General features: G+C 39.9%; 1 protein-coding gene across 1 annotated transcript in view; it reads left to right on the forward strand.

Moving 5' to 3' along the window:
* The window catches only part of LOC101857391 (sodium/potassium-transporting ATPase subunit alpha), a 36,685-nt gene that overhangs the window by 13,401 nt on the left and 9,361 nt on the right, over positions 1 to 13,923 (forward strand). Inside the window, exons 3-14 of the mRNA XM_005092993.3 lie at positions 4,754 to 4,957; positions 5,562 to 5,675; positions 6,681 to 6,815; positions 7,185 to 7,302; positions 8,003 to 8,271; positions 8,723 to 8,921; positions 10,119 to 10,230; positions 11,109 to 11,241; positions 11,646 to 11,838; positions 12,273 to 12,448; positions 12,896 to 13,032; positions 13,668 to 13,885. Of these exons, the coding sequence (XP_005093050.1) occupies positions 4,754 to 4,957; positions 5,562 to 5,675; positions 6,681 to 6,815; positions 7,185 to 7,302; positions 8,003 to 8,271; positions 8,723 to 8,921; positions 10,119 to 10,230; positions 11,109 to 11,241; positions 11,646 to 11,838; positions 12,273 to 12,448; positions 12,896 to 13,032; positions 13,668 to 13,885 (2,008 nt within the window). The remainder of the gene's footprint in view (positions 1 to 4,753; positions 4,958 to 5,561; positions 5,676 to 6,680; positions 6,816 to 7,184; positions 7,303 to 8,002; positions 8,272 to 8,722; positions 8,922 to 10,118; positions 10,231 to 11,108; positions 11,242 to 11,645; positions 11,839 to 12,272; positions 12,449 to 12,895; positions 13,033 to 13,667; positions 13,886 to 13,923) is intronic.

A 13,923-nucleotide genomic window follows, 5' to 3' on the forward strand; every position in this document is an offset into this window, starting at 1 on the left:
CCCCCCTTCCACCACCCCACCTCGCTGCCTCGTGAGCCATGTACCGAGAGTGCCGTGTGAAGCAGTGGTGCAGAAATCAATAATTAATCCAGTCATGATCTTGCCGTTTTATGGCACGATGCTACTCTTAAAGGGCAATTTCTCCACTCTCTAAACAAAAACATTGATTGAAGTTTTTTCTTCTTTTTTGTGTGTGTTTTAGTCGGGGTTTTTTGGGGGTCATTCTATTTTGAGTAGAGTTTTAAGTTGTTGGCAGGTGTTTCTGGATTCACGAGGGTGTAGGGGTGGGTGGGTGGTGGTGGTTTGACTTGAGTGTGTGAGAGAAAGAGAGATGAACAGAGAGAGAGAGAGAGAGAGAGAGATTGATTGATTGATGAGAATAATGGGTGGTTTTTAGTGTGAGTGAGAGGGAGTTTTTTTGGTTTTTTGTTTCTACTTTGTGAGTTAAAGAATGTTTTGTTTGTTCCTTGGGATGTTTTTTTTGTTCTTTTTTGTTGTTGTTGGGTCTGGCTAGCCTGTTGTGGTTACTGTTTGTTGTCATGTTTTTTGGTTGTGTATGTCACAGACTTGTGGGGCATGGGTGGGTATGAGGGTGCTTCTGGTGGGTCTGTGTTGCTTTCTGTCTGTCTGTCTGTCTTACCTTTTTTCCCCAGCACTAAATGACCGTTATTGTGTCGGTGTGCTTCTCTTTACTTGAACAGACAAACATGTGGGGTCTAGTTTGCTGTTTTTGCTTTTTTTCTCAGTGTAGCTTTTGTCCTGTTCAGTTTATGATGGCCTGGTGTGGCTGCTGTTATTGTGCCAACTCATGAAAAAAAAAAAAGTTGCTCTTGGCTCCTGTTGTGATTGGTTTTACAAATATTTTGGGGAAAAGTATGATTTTTGGAAGAGAGAGAGGGGGGGGGGGAGGGGGGCTGTTATTCTGCCATAAATAAGCGGACAAAACACCTTTTTTCCCTTCACTACAGTTTCGAGAAATAGTTGTGTTGTTTGTTTTTTTTGTCAGCTTCAGCATTTAAAAAAAAGCGATTCCGAAATTTAAATTCTAATTTATAAAAAAACAACTCGTCACTTAAGTCAATACATAGTTATTAAAATAGATAGGTTTTTGAAAAAAAAATTCTTCACTTTTCTTACTGAATTTATTGTGCATTAAGGTCACCATTTTCCTATGGCAAACTAATAAGATACTTAAACCCTTTCATTTAACTTATATTTTTTCAAATGTTTTATTTTAAGCTTTTTCTTTTTTTTACCTTTTTTGTTGCTCTCTTGGTGGTTTGGCAGTGATGTTATTCATACTTCCATGGCAATGACTCACTTGTATGGGCATGATTCTGCTTTTTTAATTTGCTGAGACTACCATCACAAGTTAAAGCTGGTAAGCTTAATGCTGTTATGATATAATCTCTGGCTTAGAATTTCTCTATTTCTAACACCTGAAACTAAATTATACATATTTCATGCTGTACTTTCTGAAAAAAAAAAATCAATATATTTTGCTTTCAAGATGTTTTAATACTTCTGTCTTTATGTCTTTATGGCAATCTTCCTTCAGCCTGTCATTTTTTGTTAAATGTCCTTATATATCTTAACAAACAGCTTTTAACCCTAACATCTGCAATTTGAAAGAAAACAGTTCATTAAAATTTACAGGGTCGTTTTCATCATTGGAAAAATCAGAAACTAAAAGATGTCTATCAGAGACGAAGGGGTAAGGGTGGGGGCCTTGGGTTTTTTGAATTAGTCAGAAAAAAAGGGGAAAAAAACCCAACCCCAACCCAGCAGCTGGCTCCAGAACTATGGCCAAATTTTCATGTTGAATTGTTTTTTACTGCCTCAGTTTTTAACATGTCATCTGAACATGACAGCCCTTTATTCAAAGAGCTTAAGGGTGTCAGAAATAACATTTACTATTCATGCTTGCTTCTCTCTGTGTCAAATTTGCCCAGGTTATAATATCCTTAATTTTAAATCAGGCTTTTATAATTTTTGCGAAGCTCTATTGTATTTTAAAAAATTTGCTAATAATAATCCTTATTTTTAAATTTTTATTAAAATTTTTTTTTTCTGGCCTTTATGATTTTTGCTACACTTGCGTATTTCCTGTGTAACAATCCTTATTTTTAAGAATCTTATTTTTTTCCATTAATTTTCTAGCTTTTATGATTTGGTGTTGGCAATGATGTATTCTTATACTTCCATGGCAATGACAGCGCAATGTTCGTGCATTGTTCATGATTCTAACTTTCTTTTCTGAGCCTACACTAACCCTATTATTTCATTTTTCTCTAAAATAAGCTTTTTAGCGAGGCGTACGGAGAGAGGCGAATATGGAAAATCACAAAATGAGAGTGAGAGGTACAATATTGATTTCAGAGTTCCTAGAGAGGATTGAAAAATGTAAGCTGCAGTTCTTTTGGGAAGAGATAGGTATAGGTGGACCGGTCCGAGAGGACCGCTCATTGTAAAAGGAGAAAAGGAAAAATGTTCACATTTGGTTAGATAGTTGTCTTTTACAGTTCCTCTTAATTATTGTACAAGAAAAAAACATGGGTGGAAGTGGGAGGTGGTTGTTTGTACAGATGATTGATTTGGCAGGAGTTTGTTAGAGCAGGTTCGACTGTAGACTGTCGTTTATGGCTGGCCCAGGGTCTATTGAGGATTGTTTGCTTCCTCATTTCCATATATTTGTCATCATCTGGGTTGTCTCAGAGCAAGGGTGGTTGGAGGCTGTTGGAGCGTACTACTTGCTGACTGCTCTACTGTTCCAAGTTTATTAATGGCTGTAACTTGTTGAAACAGTCTATGGAAATATGAGACCATGGTTCACCATAAAAATTTTTTTTCTTTTTTAAATTTTCTTTTAAAATTAAAAAAAATTTTTTTTGGAGAAAAGGTTTCTAAATCAGTACAAGACTGTCTCTTTTGTTTTAAAGCTGGCTCCCATTTCCCACTTCCATGTCATTACTTCCTCTTTAGATGGTCTGTTTTTATGTGGGGTGGAAGTACAGTTCAGCAGGGTGTATATGTTGTTGTTGAAGCTGAATGAGTCATCGAGGGCCAGGGAAGCTTGTCATTTTTATCAGCAGAGGGCTGGTAGAATTGTACTCCCTACTCCCTGTGGTATCTCTGTAACGTTACAAACGCACAGTGATATCAGTCTAGTTGTATCTGAGAGTGGAGCCAAGAGCACTCAAACTGATTTGTGAATTGGCACCTCTTCCGGTGACCTTCTTGTCTTCTGTGGCCTGGTTTGCCTGGCGTTTATTGTCGGTCATTTTTTTTACTTTAGAAATATATTATGCGTGTCTGGGTGTGTGTTTATAAATATATTTTTTTGAGAGTATGTGTTTTATGTGTTTGTGAGAGTGCATGTCTGTTGGTGGTTGGCGGGTGCTCTGGTGTGGTTTGCTCCTTCTTTCCTCTTAAACATCTATCGTCCTTATCTTTCCTCCTTTTTTATGTGTGTTGTTACTCTCTTGTAACACCTCTAATCTTCGGCACTTATATGACCTTATTGTGCTGCAAGTGCCGTAAAACTCTTTACTAAACTAAGCACAGGGGTCCCCCCCACTTTCTTCATTAAGTCTTTAGACCTATGTCTACATTCTTTTGAGATTTGTTTGTGGTCTGAGCAAAAAACTCAACCCAGCTAACCAAAATGACAGGATTGTGGTGGCATTTTATTGCGGATAAAAGTTTTATCATTCCCTGTTTTTTTTTAACAGGTTTTGCTTTTTTGTGGGCGGGTGGTTAGAGGTTGACTTTTTCTTGTGCACTTGCCTCTGTTTGTCAGGCTTCGATTTTCCTAGAACTAAGTGATTGCTGTTTCAATATTCTCCCCTTACTCAGACAAAGCGTTGTGGGTGGTTGGCAGGTGCTCTGCTTCTTTCCTATCAAACATCTGTTGTCCTCATCTCTCTCCTTTCTTTTTAAATGTTTGTTACTCTCTAGTATCACCTTTATTCTTCATCACTTATATGATGACATATGCGTGTCTCAAGTGCGGTAAAATTTTTGCTGGTTGTTGGCTGGCGGGTGCTCCTATGTGGTTTACTTCTTCCCTATCAAACATCTATCATCCTTATCTCTTCTTTTTTTGTGTTTGTTACTCTTGTAATGAGGGTGCGGTGGCGGAGTGGTTAGTGTGCTCGTCTCCGAAGAAGAAAGTCCGAGTTCGAGCCTGGGTTCGGACATGGATTTTTTTTCACACCCTCTTGCCCACCCAGCAGTAATGGGTACCTGACTTCAAGTTGGGGAAGTAAAGGCGATGTGGAAAGGAACTGGCCACCCTACCACAATATGCCGAAGGCCCAGGAAGTTGTCTCTTTAACAAGGCAGTCCCCAATGCCCAGATTGGATGCAGGAACAACTTTACTCTACTCTTGTAATACCTCTTATCTTCGGCACTAATATGACCTTTATTTATTGTGTTGCAAGTGGTGTGAAACTCTACTGAGCGGGTGGTTGATGGGTGCTCTGGTGTGGTCTGCTTCTTCTTTCCTATCAAACTTCTATCGTCCTTATCTCCCCTACTTCTCTTTTATGTTTGTTACTCTCTTGTAACACCTCTAATCTTCTGGCGCTCATATGACCTTATGCAGTTGCGAGCGCCGTAAAACCTACTAAAACAAAACAAAAAACTTTTACTGAAACTAAAACTCATCTTCGTCACTTATATATAATCTAATTCTTGCAACTGCCGTGAAACACTTACCAAAACAACAAAACATTGTTTTGCTCTCCCCAGGGTCACTCCCCAGATAGGGCCAAGGAGATCCTGGCTCGAGACGGTCCAAACATGCTGACCCCTCCAAAGACGACGCCCGAGTGGATCAAGTTCTGTAAAGTGCTGTTCACTGGCTTCTCCCTCCTGCTGTGGATTGGTGCCATCCTCTGTTACATTGCATATTCCATCCAGGCCAGTCAACAGGAGAACCCTCCTGGTGACAACGTGAGTACAGGATGTGGCATGCCCTTATTGAGTATTGCCTGTTTTGTTGTTGTGGGTGTGAGGGGGTGAGTGACTGAGAGAGAGAGAAGGAAAATGACGTAATTTTTGTTTTTTTAATTTAGTGGCTTTTCAATCGCTGATAACTGTGTACACAAATTCTTTGAAAATAATTCAAATAGAAGTGAAAGGCTTTGTGCCAGAATTTGCTATATCCAAAACTATTGAACGGAGCTTGTTAAGGGAAAAATGACTCCTAGACAGTGCAGATATATTGGGAAGCGAAATTGTGTGACAAGTTGGAAATGTTTGAAGACAAGTTTTGCAACAACAAAAACAATAAATTCATCTGTCAGGTGCTGCTCAAAAGGTCAGATCGTGTGCACGTACTTGTGTTGCCATTCATTTTTTTTCTTGTTGGTTTTTGTAATGGAGCATGACGTTTTAAATTTATTATAATCGAAAGTGTAAGAGACTAAAGGTTGGAGCTGTTTGACTTGCTTATGTCTAACCTAATTGTGTTGCAAGTGCTGTAAAACTCTAAAATACTGACACAATTTTTTTACACTTTTTGTTTTAACCTCTGCTATATTTATTATGTCCACAGTTATACTTGGGTATTGTGTTGACGGCTGTGGTGGTAGTGACAGGATGCTTTTCCTACTACCAGGAAGCAAAAAGTTCTCGGATTATGGACTCTTTCAAGAACATGGTGCCTCAAGTAAGTCATAGACATTACTATTACGAGATCACAAGTTGTCAGGCGGCATGTCTGGTTTGATTTAACACCTACCTGCAAACGCACACGCTCACACAGAGCTCAAAGTGCAAAACTTTTGTCCCCTCAAACTGGAAACCAGATTGGGAACATAGTTCTTTACCTGCATCTTAGAAAAAAACACAGCTATCTTTTATGAAATTTTTGGGACAGCGAGAAAACTGTACAGCTACGATTGCACTTGTTCATCAAAGTGTGAATTGGAAATAAAAATGATAACACATTCAGCACTGAAATTATCATCCTGGCTAATTATATACAAATTTAACCCTAGTGTTGATTTATGGCCAAAACCTCCATTTGTGGTTTGCGAGAAGCAACGCCTCACATATTATATTGTTGCCGATTATCTTCCCATGAGGGTAAGTGTTACTGATGTAACGATTAATTTTGTCTAGGAAAATAGTGCTTGCTTCTATGTCTTAGCCTTTCCTTTGTAAGGTTAAACCATTGTTTATTATTGGTCTTCCCCTTGTCTTCCGATTTTTTTTTTTCGTTTTCTGTTTTGATCAATCTCTTTTAACTTTAACTCACTCAAAGTTAAACCTGTCTTTCTGTGTCAATGTCTTATCATTCATCATGAGGTTGTTCTTTATTTTAACAGTTTTTTTTATAGTCAATGTTTTCTTGGTCAGCTTTCTGGTGGGTTGTTTTGCTCGATCAACATCTCTTTTTGGTGTTGATTTTGTCTTAATCAGTTCTTGCTGAGGTGTGTCTATTATTTGGTTTAAAAGTGCCATAGCTTTTTTCTAGCTCTTTTCTTTCTCTCTGTTTTTCCAGCTGTCTTTCTTTTAGTTTCCGTGCACTAAATACAATTTTCACCTTGTGGTTGTATTTCTCTTTGGCTTCTCTTTACAGAAACAAAAAGACCCCAACTTTCTGACAACAAATCATTAGTTCACCGTATTAAATGTTTCTGGTTTTAAAATTGTACTTTTCTGTTTTCAGTATGCTATTGTGGTGAGAGGAAGTCAGAAGTTGAGCGTGCGTGCTGAGGAACTGGTCCTTGGTGACATCATTGAGGTCAAGTTTGGTGACCGTGTCCCAGCTGACATGAGGGTCATCTCTGCCCACGGCTTCAAGGTGAGGATCGTTTTGTGACTGGTAGAATTGGGTTGTTGGTCTGGAGGTTAAGTGCTGGCTTCCTCTAAAACATCGGTCATAGATGTATGCAGATATGTTAGGTGGAAAGGTGTGGGTTTTCATTGGGTTTTTAAAGTCTTTTTTCCTATCTGCAGAGAAGACATTTTATGTAAATCTGCCTTCCCCTCCTTTTGAAAAAAAAAAACCCGAACAAAAAAACCCCATCAACAAAGCTGAAGAAAGTTATCAATAAAAGTTCCTTAAAAATGGCGATAGGCTGAAGCTTGCTATTGAGTGGAAATTTGGGCTGTAATAATTGCTCTCTATTATTATTATATTTAAACTTTTTCATGTGTGTGCGCCATGCAGGTGGACAACTCTTCCCTGACTGGAGAATCTGAGCCCCAGAGCAGGACTGCTGAATTCACCCACGAAAATCCTTTGGAAACAAGAAATCTGGCTTTCTTCTCTACTAACGCTGTTGAAGGTAGGTTCTCTGTCACTGTACTGTTAGATAACTAGTCTGTGGCTTGTCTCATTGGTATGGACAACTTTATCTTTCAACATTTATCACCTACTTTTGTTTCAATATTTATCACCTACTTTTGTTTCAACATTTATCACCTACTTGCGCGAGGGTGTTGGGGTCGCCCCTAATAAGACTTTGTTTTTTTTCTTTCCCTCTGTTGTCTCTGTCTCTGTCTCATTTCTTTTTTCACTTCGTAACCGTTTTTGTGTCTTTGTGCTTCTCTTTACTGAAATTTACATATACCCGAACCAACTTGCATTCAGTGGAGAGGTACATTAAAGAGAAATATCTCGTGCTGCATGCAGTGAATTTTGTTTTTCTTATTGATGGGGTTGGTTTTACAGAGAGACTTAATAGTGCCAGCTCATCTTTTATTATAAAAAGTAATGGGATAGTGTGAAATTAAAGGGAAAGAAAATTCTAGGCTATTTTGTCTCTTGTTCTAGCTTAAAAATGGATTTAAATGGAATTATGGTGCAATTACAAAGAAAGATCAGGATATTGTTAGTGTTTTGTTGTATTTTTTTTTGGAGAGCATTGGAGCAAAGGAAAAATGGAGAGCGATAGTCGCCAATCTCTCTCGTAGATCAGGCACTTATTGATAACGATGAAGATGATAGTGATTGTGTAATAACACATGTGTTTCCTTTGCATCTAGGTACTGCCCGCGGTATCGTGGTGAAGATCGGCGACCAGTCTGTGATGGGCCGTATTGCCAACTTGGCTTCTGGTCTGGAGGTGAACGAGACCCCCATCGCCAAGGAGATTGCTCACTTTATCCACATCATCACTGGTGTGGCTGTGTTCCTGGGTGTGACCTTCTTCATCATTGCCTTCATCCTTGGATACTTCTGGTTGGACGCTGTCATCTTCCTCATCGGTATCATTGTGGCCAACGTGCCCGAGGGACTTCTCGCCACTGTCACTGTAAGTTACTAATTTAAGAGATGTTGGTTTTTTCCCCCCCCAGAGAGTCTGTATTGGGAAAAGCAGGAGAGGGGTATTTTAGACTTGCTATACAACTCGCACACTAATCCGTTCATTTATATTGCTTTGGGGTTGAACAGGCTTTTCTTCTATTCTTTAAAATATCTTGGTAACCTCTTTGATCTCACTCTATGATAATGTTATTTTGTTACCAGTCCAGTATTTAAAGTAACTTTTTTTTCATTATATTGCATTTGTTTGGTCTGTTCGTTCTGTTCTATCAAACATCTATCGTCTTTATCCCTACTCTTTTTTTTTTTTCACTTGTAACTCTCTAGTAAGACACCTAGAGACACACTAATCTTTGGCTCTTATATGACCTATTTATATGTGTAAGTGCCATAAAACTCATACTAAAAAGAAAATGTACTTACTATTCCCCCGTCTTCAGGTGTGCTTGACCCTGACTGCCAAGCGTATGGCCAAGAAGAACTGTCTGGTGAAGAACTTGGAGGCTGTGGAGACCCTGGGCTCTACCTCCACCATCTGCTCCGACAAGACTGGAACCCTCACCCAGAACAGAATGACCGTCGCCCATATGTGGTTTGACGGGCGCATCTCGGAGGCTGAGACCAATGAGGATCAGACCAGTAAGTATCACAGGCTTGGGATTGGCTGAAATTCTCCTTGAGGCGAAGCCAATTAGGGTGGAAGTTGCTCTAATGGCTACCTGTCCAAGACTATCACTTGTGTATAAACGACCACTTGCCATTTCCTCCTTGTTGGGTTTTAAAAAATATATTATAATGATACGATCTAAGACATTCACATGTGTAAGACAAACGTCTTTTCTCCTCCACAATGGGTTCGGGGCTCTCGTGGCCTAGAGGTTAAGGTGTTGGCATCTTATTCAAAGGTCCGGGGCTCGAATCCGGGTAGCGACCAGAAAATTTTCTTCTCTAAAATTGTCTCCTTTCACCTCCTTTCCTGCTCTCTAGCAATGTTCTGTTGTCTGCTTTCATTTCCACTTTCTTCCCCCACCCCCTCACCTCCTTTGCCCCCTCCTCTGGGCTCCTGACTCTTTCTGCCACCTTTCTACTGTTACTTCTTGGCTCCTCCTTACTGCTGTCTTTCTGCCACACCCCTGATCTTCTGGTAGGAAAGATCTACACCAAGCCTTCTCGGACAAGGGCGAAAAATCTCGGAGGGCCCGTGTGCAAGTTGCGCACGATAAAGATCCCTTGGTGGTCTAAAATCGAGTAAGCTTCGGCCACCACCCGGGCAAAATTCAAAATTTCCTACCAACTGAAAATATTAGGCGTGTCCCGCGCGCTCATATGACCTTATGCAGTTGTGAGCACCGTAAAACACTTTACAAAAAAAGCCACAATTGGTTGCTATTTTCATTAATTTTCAATGTTTTACGATTGTATTATTATTGTGATCTGTAACATGATTAAACCAACTTTGCTCATTGTAATGTCTTTCAATTCTACGTTTTCCATAAATAAATTACTTTTTCTGAGAGAAAGGTTTAGTGTATTCAAGACTGCCAGAAATTTAGTGCCTAGTACTAAATTTGAGGATTTTTCAATGGTACCTTTAAAAGGTGTAGCTTTCAGTGTTTCTCAATCTTTTTCTTCCATCGATGTAGCCTCGGAATGAATCCCCCAATGAATTCGGCGAACATCATTACCATGAGAACTTAAGCTGTAAATTTTGTAGGCCTGGCGGTTTCTCCGGACCACATGTACTTTATGGATTGGGAACAAGGTTTTTCAAATTGACTTTGTGTAAGAACACCACACCGGTGTTAACCCTGACTATATTGTTTTGTTTCCTTGCAGCTGCTTCCTACTCCAGCAAAGACCCCACCTGGATGAGCCTGGCTCGTATTGGTATGCTGTGTAACCGCGCTGAGTTCAAGGCTAACCAGGAGAACGTACCTGTGCTCAAGAGGTATTGTCTGAGCTCTTTAAGTTTGTGCCGGAATATTCTTATTAGACTTGGTGAAATGAGGCATTTGATGATGAATATTTCAGATTCTACATTCAGAATTAACAAGTCACATTTTCATGTGGGGGCACCAGTTTTGCTTTGCTTGGAGCTGTTTGTGTTGTTGTTGTTGGTGGGTTTTTTTTAAAAAGAAAAATGAGACCCAAAGACTTAGTCTTTGTACTTTGGCATGTAAAATCTCCCTTTTGGTATAACAGACAAATAAATGAATTGCCAAATATTTTTTTATTGGATGTGACAGCTTCATTTTAATGACAAAGTCAAGATTTTATGTTACATCGATATATTGTCCCTCTATTATTTCTGTCTGGTTTGTCGCAAGACGGAAGGTGTCGCATTGATGTGCTGGTCATTGACTTAAAGATGCATTTTTATTTCCCTAGTCAGTTTCTAGATGGGTGGTCAGAGGTCTTAATTCATTATGATCCTTTTTAAAAATTATTTTGCTGGTTTTGCTTTTTCGCAGCTCTAAAGGACTGATATTCTGTTGATGCTCTTCTCTTAACCCAAACTGACATATTTGTCTGCATGGGTGGTTGGCGGGTGCTCTAGTGTTATTTGCTTCTTCTTTCCTATCATACATCTATCGTCCTTATCTTTCCTTTTTTTCGTGTTTGTCACTCTTTTGTAACACTTCTAATCTTCGACACTTATAAGGCCATTTTGTGTTGCAAGTGCTGTAAAACACTTACTGAAACTAAAAAATATGTAACGACTTAATTTAGGTTTTTACTGTCTTAACCGTTTTCTAGTGAAAAATGGTTGTGTTTCTGTGAACGTTCTTGGCAACGATTCAATGATGACTGTCTTATCTTTCTCAGAGAGTGCAATGGAGACGCCTCAGAGTCGGCCCTGCTCAAGTGTGTGGAGTTGAACATCGGCAAAGTGACTGAATTCCGACGACGCAACAAGAAGATCGTGGAGATCCCATTCAACTCCACCAACAAGTACCAGGTGGGCTTTTGTGGAGTCTGTTGTTTTAATGAGCTTCTTGATGTGGTCTCCATCTTCTATGTAAAAAAAAAAAAAGAAGAGATGTTTCCTCTCAAAGTTACCGGACGGATGTTTGTAGGTGCCCTTGTGTGGTTTACCCCTTCTTTCCTGTCAAACATCTGTTGTCCTTATCTCTCCTACATTTTTTGTGTTTATTACTCTTTTGTGACACCTTGCTAAAGCAATGAGTTGGTGATTGTTGGGTGCTCTGGTTTAGTTTGCTTCTTCTTTCCTTTCAAACATTTTTCGTCCTTTTTTTTGTTGTGTTTCGAGTGTTGTAAAACTCTTACTAAAACAATAATAAAACGGCTCCTTTTAAAAATAAATCCATCCCAATATTTCATGCCTGTGTCACTCTGTGACAGGTGTCCATCCACGAGACAGAGGACCCCAACGACCCCAGCTACCTGCTGGTGATGAAGGGCGCCCCCGAACGTATCATGGACCGCTGCTCCACCATACTCATGCATGGCAAGGACCAACCCCTGGACGACAACTTCAGGGAGGCTTTCAACGCTGCTTACCTCGAGCTGGGAGGCCTTGGAGAGCGTGTGCTTGGTGAGTGTACTGCCTTCCACCATTTTGTTGGGGACTTTTTTTGTTTTTGTTGGGGAGGGGGGTGTGTTTTGCTTTGCATTGGTGGTTGTTTAAAACTGAGAAAGAAAATATGTTTTCTATTGGTAGTTAGAATTGCAAAGTTCTATCTCACATATTATGCCATTTTCAATTACTATTACCATGAGGTCAGAAACCAAATGTTCTGTTTTCTCTATAAGAATTGTAAGATTATTCAGTCTTTGCCAAGATACTCAAAGTCAAAGAATTGCATTGTAAGAGCTTGACATGTAAAACTAAATATTTTTTTCATCAGATTTCTCAAAACTGCATATTGAGCAGATAGAACTTTGCTATTCTAAGGTAGCAAGCTGGTATATTATAACCTGGCTGTATTTTTCATGCAAGACGTTCCCCCCTTTGTATCTCTCCTGTAGGATTCTGTGACTACAACCTGCCCATTGATGAGTTCCCCCCCAACTTTGAATTTGACGCTGAAGGTCCCAACTTCCCCATCACTGGTCTGCGCTTTGTTGGACTTATGTCTATGATTGACCCGCCCAGAGCTGCTGTGCCTGATGCCGTCGGAAAATGCAGAAGTGCTGGTATCAAGGTACGTCTCCTCTCTGCAAATTCACCCTTAAACACACACAAAGACTCTCTCTCTCTATTCTTCTCTCTCTGTCTGTCTTTTTAATTTAGTAAAAAAAGATTACTAAGCATTGAATCAATATCCTCAGGGTTTTGACCAGCTGACAATTAATTTGTTGTTTTGTTCATGTATCATTTCTTAGAAAACGGTTTTGTCGATTATAAAGGTCTTAGAATTTGAGGTTTTTATTTGTTTTGTTACCAGGTCTGTTGACTATAGAGTAAAATAAGGATTCTCAGAGCTACGTATTAACGCTCAGCATGGTTTCGTGATTAGGGGGTGGAGTAGAGGCAAATGCTCAGCCTTTGAAATGTTATTTACCATCATGTAGATGTATACATTTTGAAACAGCAGATGGGATTTTCAAAATTTTATTTCTGATCATGACCTCATCTCTGACCTTTCCAGGTTATCATGGTTACTGGTGACCATCCCATCACTGCCAAGGCTATCGCTAAGGGTGTGGGTATCATCTCCGAGGGCAGCAAGACTGTGGAGGACCTGGCCGCTGAAAGGAGTGTGCCTGTGGAAGAAGTTGACCCCAGGTATGTTAGTGTTTTGATGATGGGCTAACTTTGCTATAGTCAAGAAGAGAACATGCATTCTTCACAGTGTGCATATATATAGTTGGGCACCGATAATTCAAACATGTCAGGGATTTATAAATGAGTTTGACTTGTCCTTGGTGTGGATTAACCTCTATACATGATCAAAAAGATATCTGTAGGGAAATGGAAAATTGAATGTGCTATTTAGGAATTGGAGCTTTCTGTGTTTGTGTCATCTGTAACCAATTGTGTCTAGATTGAGTAGAACCAACATGTACCCACATGTAAAAGAAAAGTGGAATCCTGTCACTTATTTTCTAAATATTTCATTGTGAGAGTAAAACCCACTCGTATCATGGTTTACAAGGAACTTGGAATCTTTCAAGAACCTGTTCTCTCAATAGAGTGGAGCCTGTCCAAGATGAACACCCATTGTCGACCTAGGTGGCTGGTCCTCTTGGACAGTGTCATTACAATATAGTTAGAACATGCAAGGGGAATGTGGGATCTGATCGTCTGTACAGGTGATTGTCTTAGGTGGTAGCTATAGCGGATTCTACTGTATTTCATTGAGAAAGAGTCCCCAAAAGCATCCGTTGTTTCATCTCTTGTCATGCTCCTATTACTCACAGAGAAGCTAAGGCTGCCGTCATCCACGGTGGTGACCTCCGTGACATGACCCCGGCCCAGATTGACGAGATCCTGATCAACCATGCGGAGATTGTGTTTGCCAGAACCTCGCCCCAGCAGAAGCTCATCATTGTGGAAGGTTGCCAGAGACAGGGCCAGATTGTGGCTGTCACCGGTGACGGTGTCAACGATTCCCCTGCCCTCAAGAAAGCTGATATTGGTGAGTTCGCTTCTCTGTTTTCTTTGGTAGTTTTGGTG

The sequence above is a fragment of the Aplysia californica genome, unplaced genomic scaffold, assembly GCF_000002075.1.
Source record: "Aplysia californica isolate F4 #8 unplaced genomic scaffold, AplCal3.0 scaffold00056, whole genome shotgun sequence".
NCBI classification, from domain to species: domain Eukaryota; kingdom Metazoa; phylum Mollusca; class Gastropoda; order Aplysiida; family Aplysiidae; genus Aplysia; species Aplysia californica.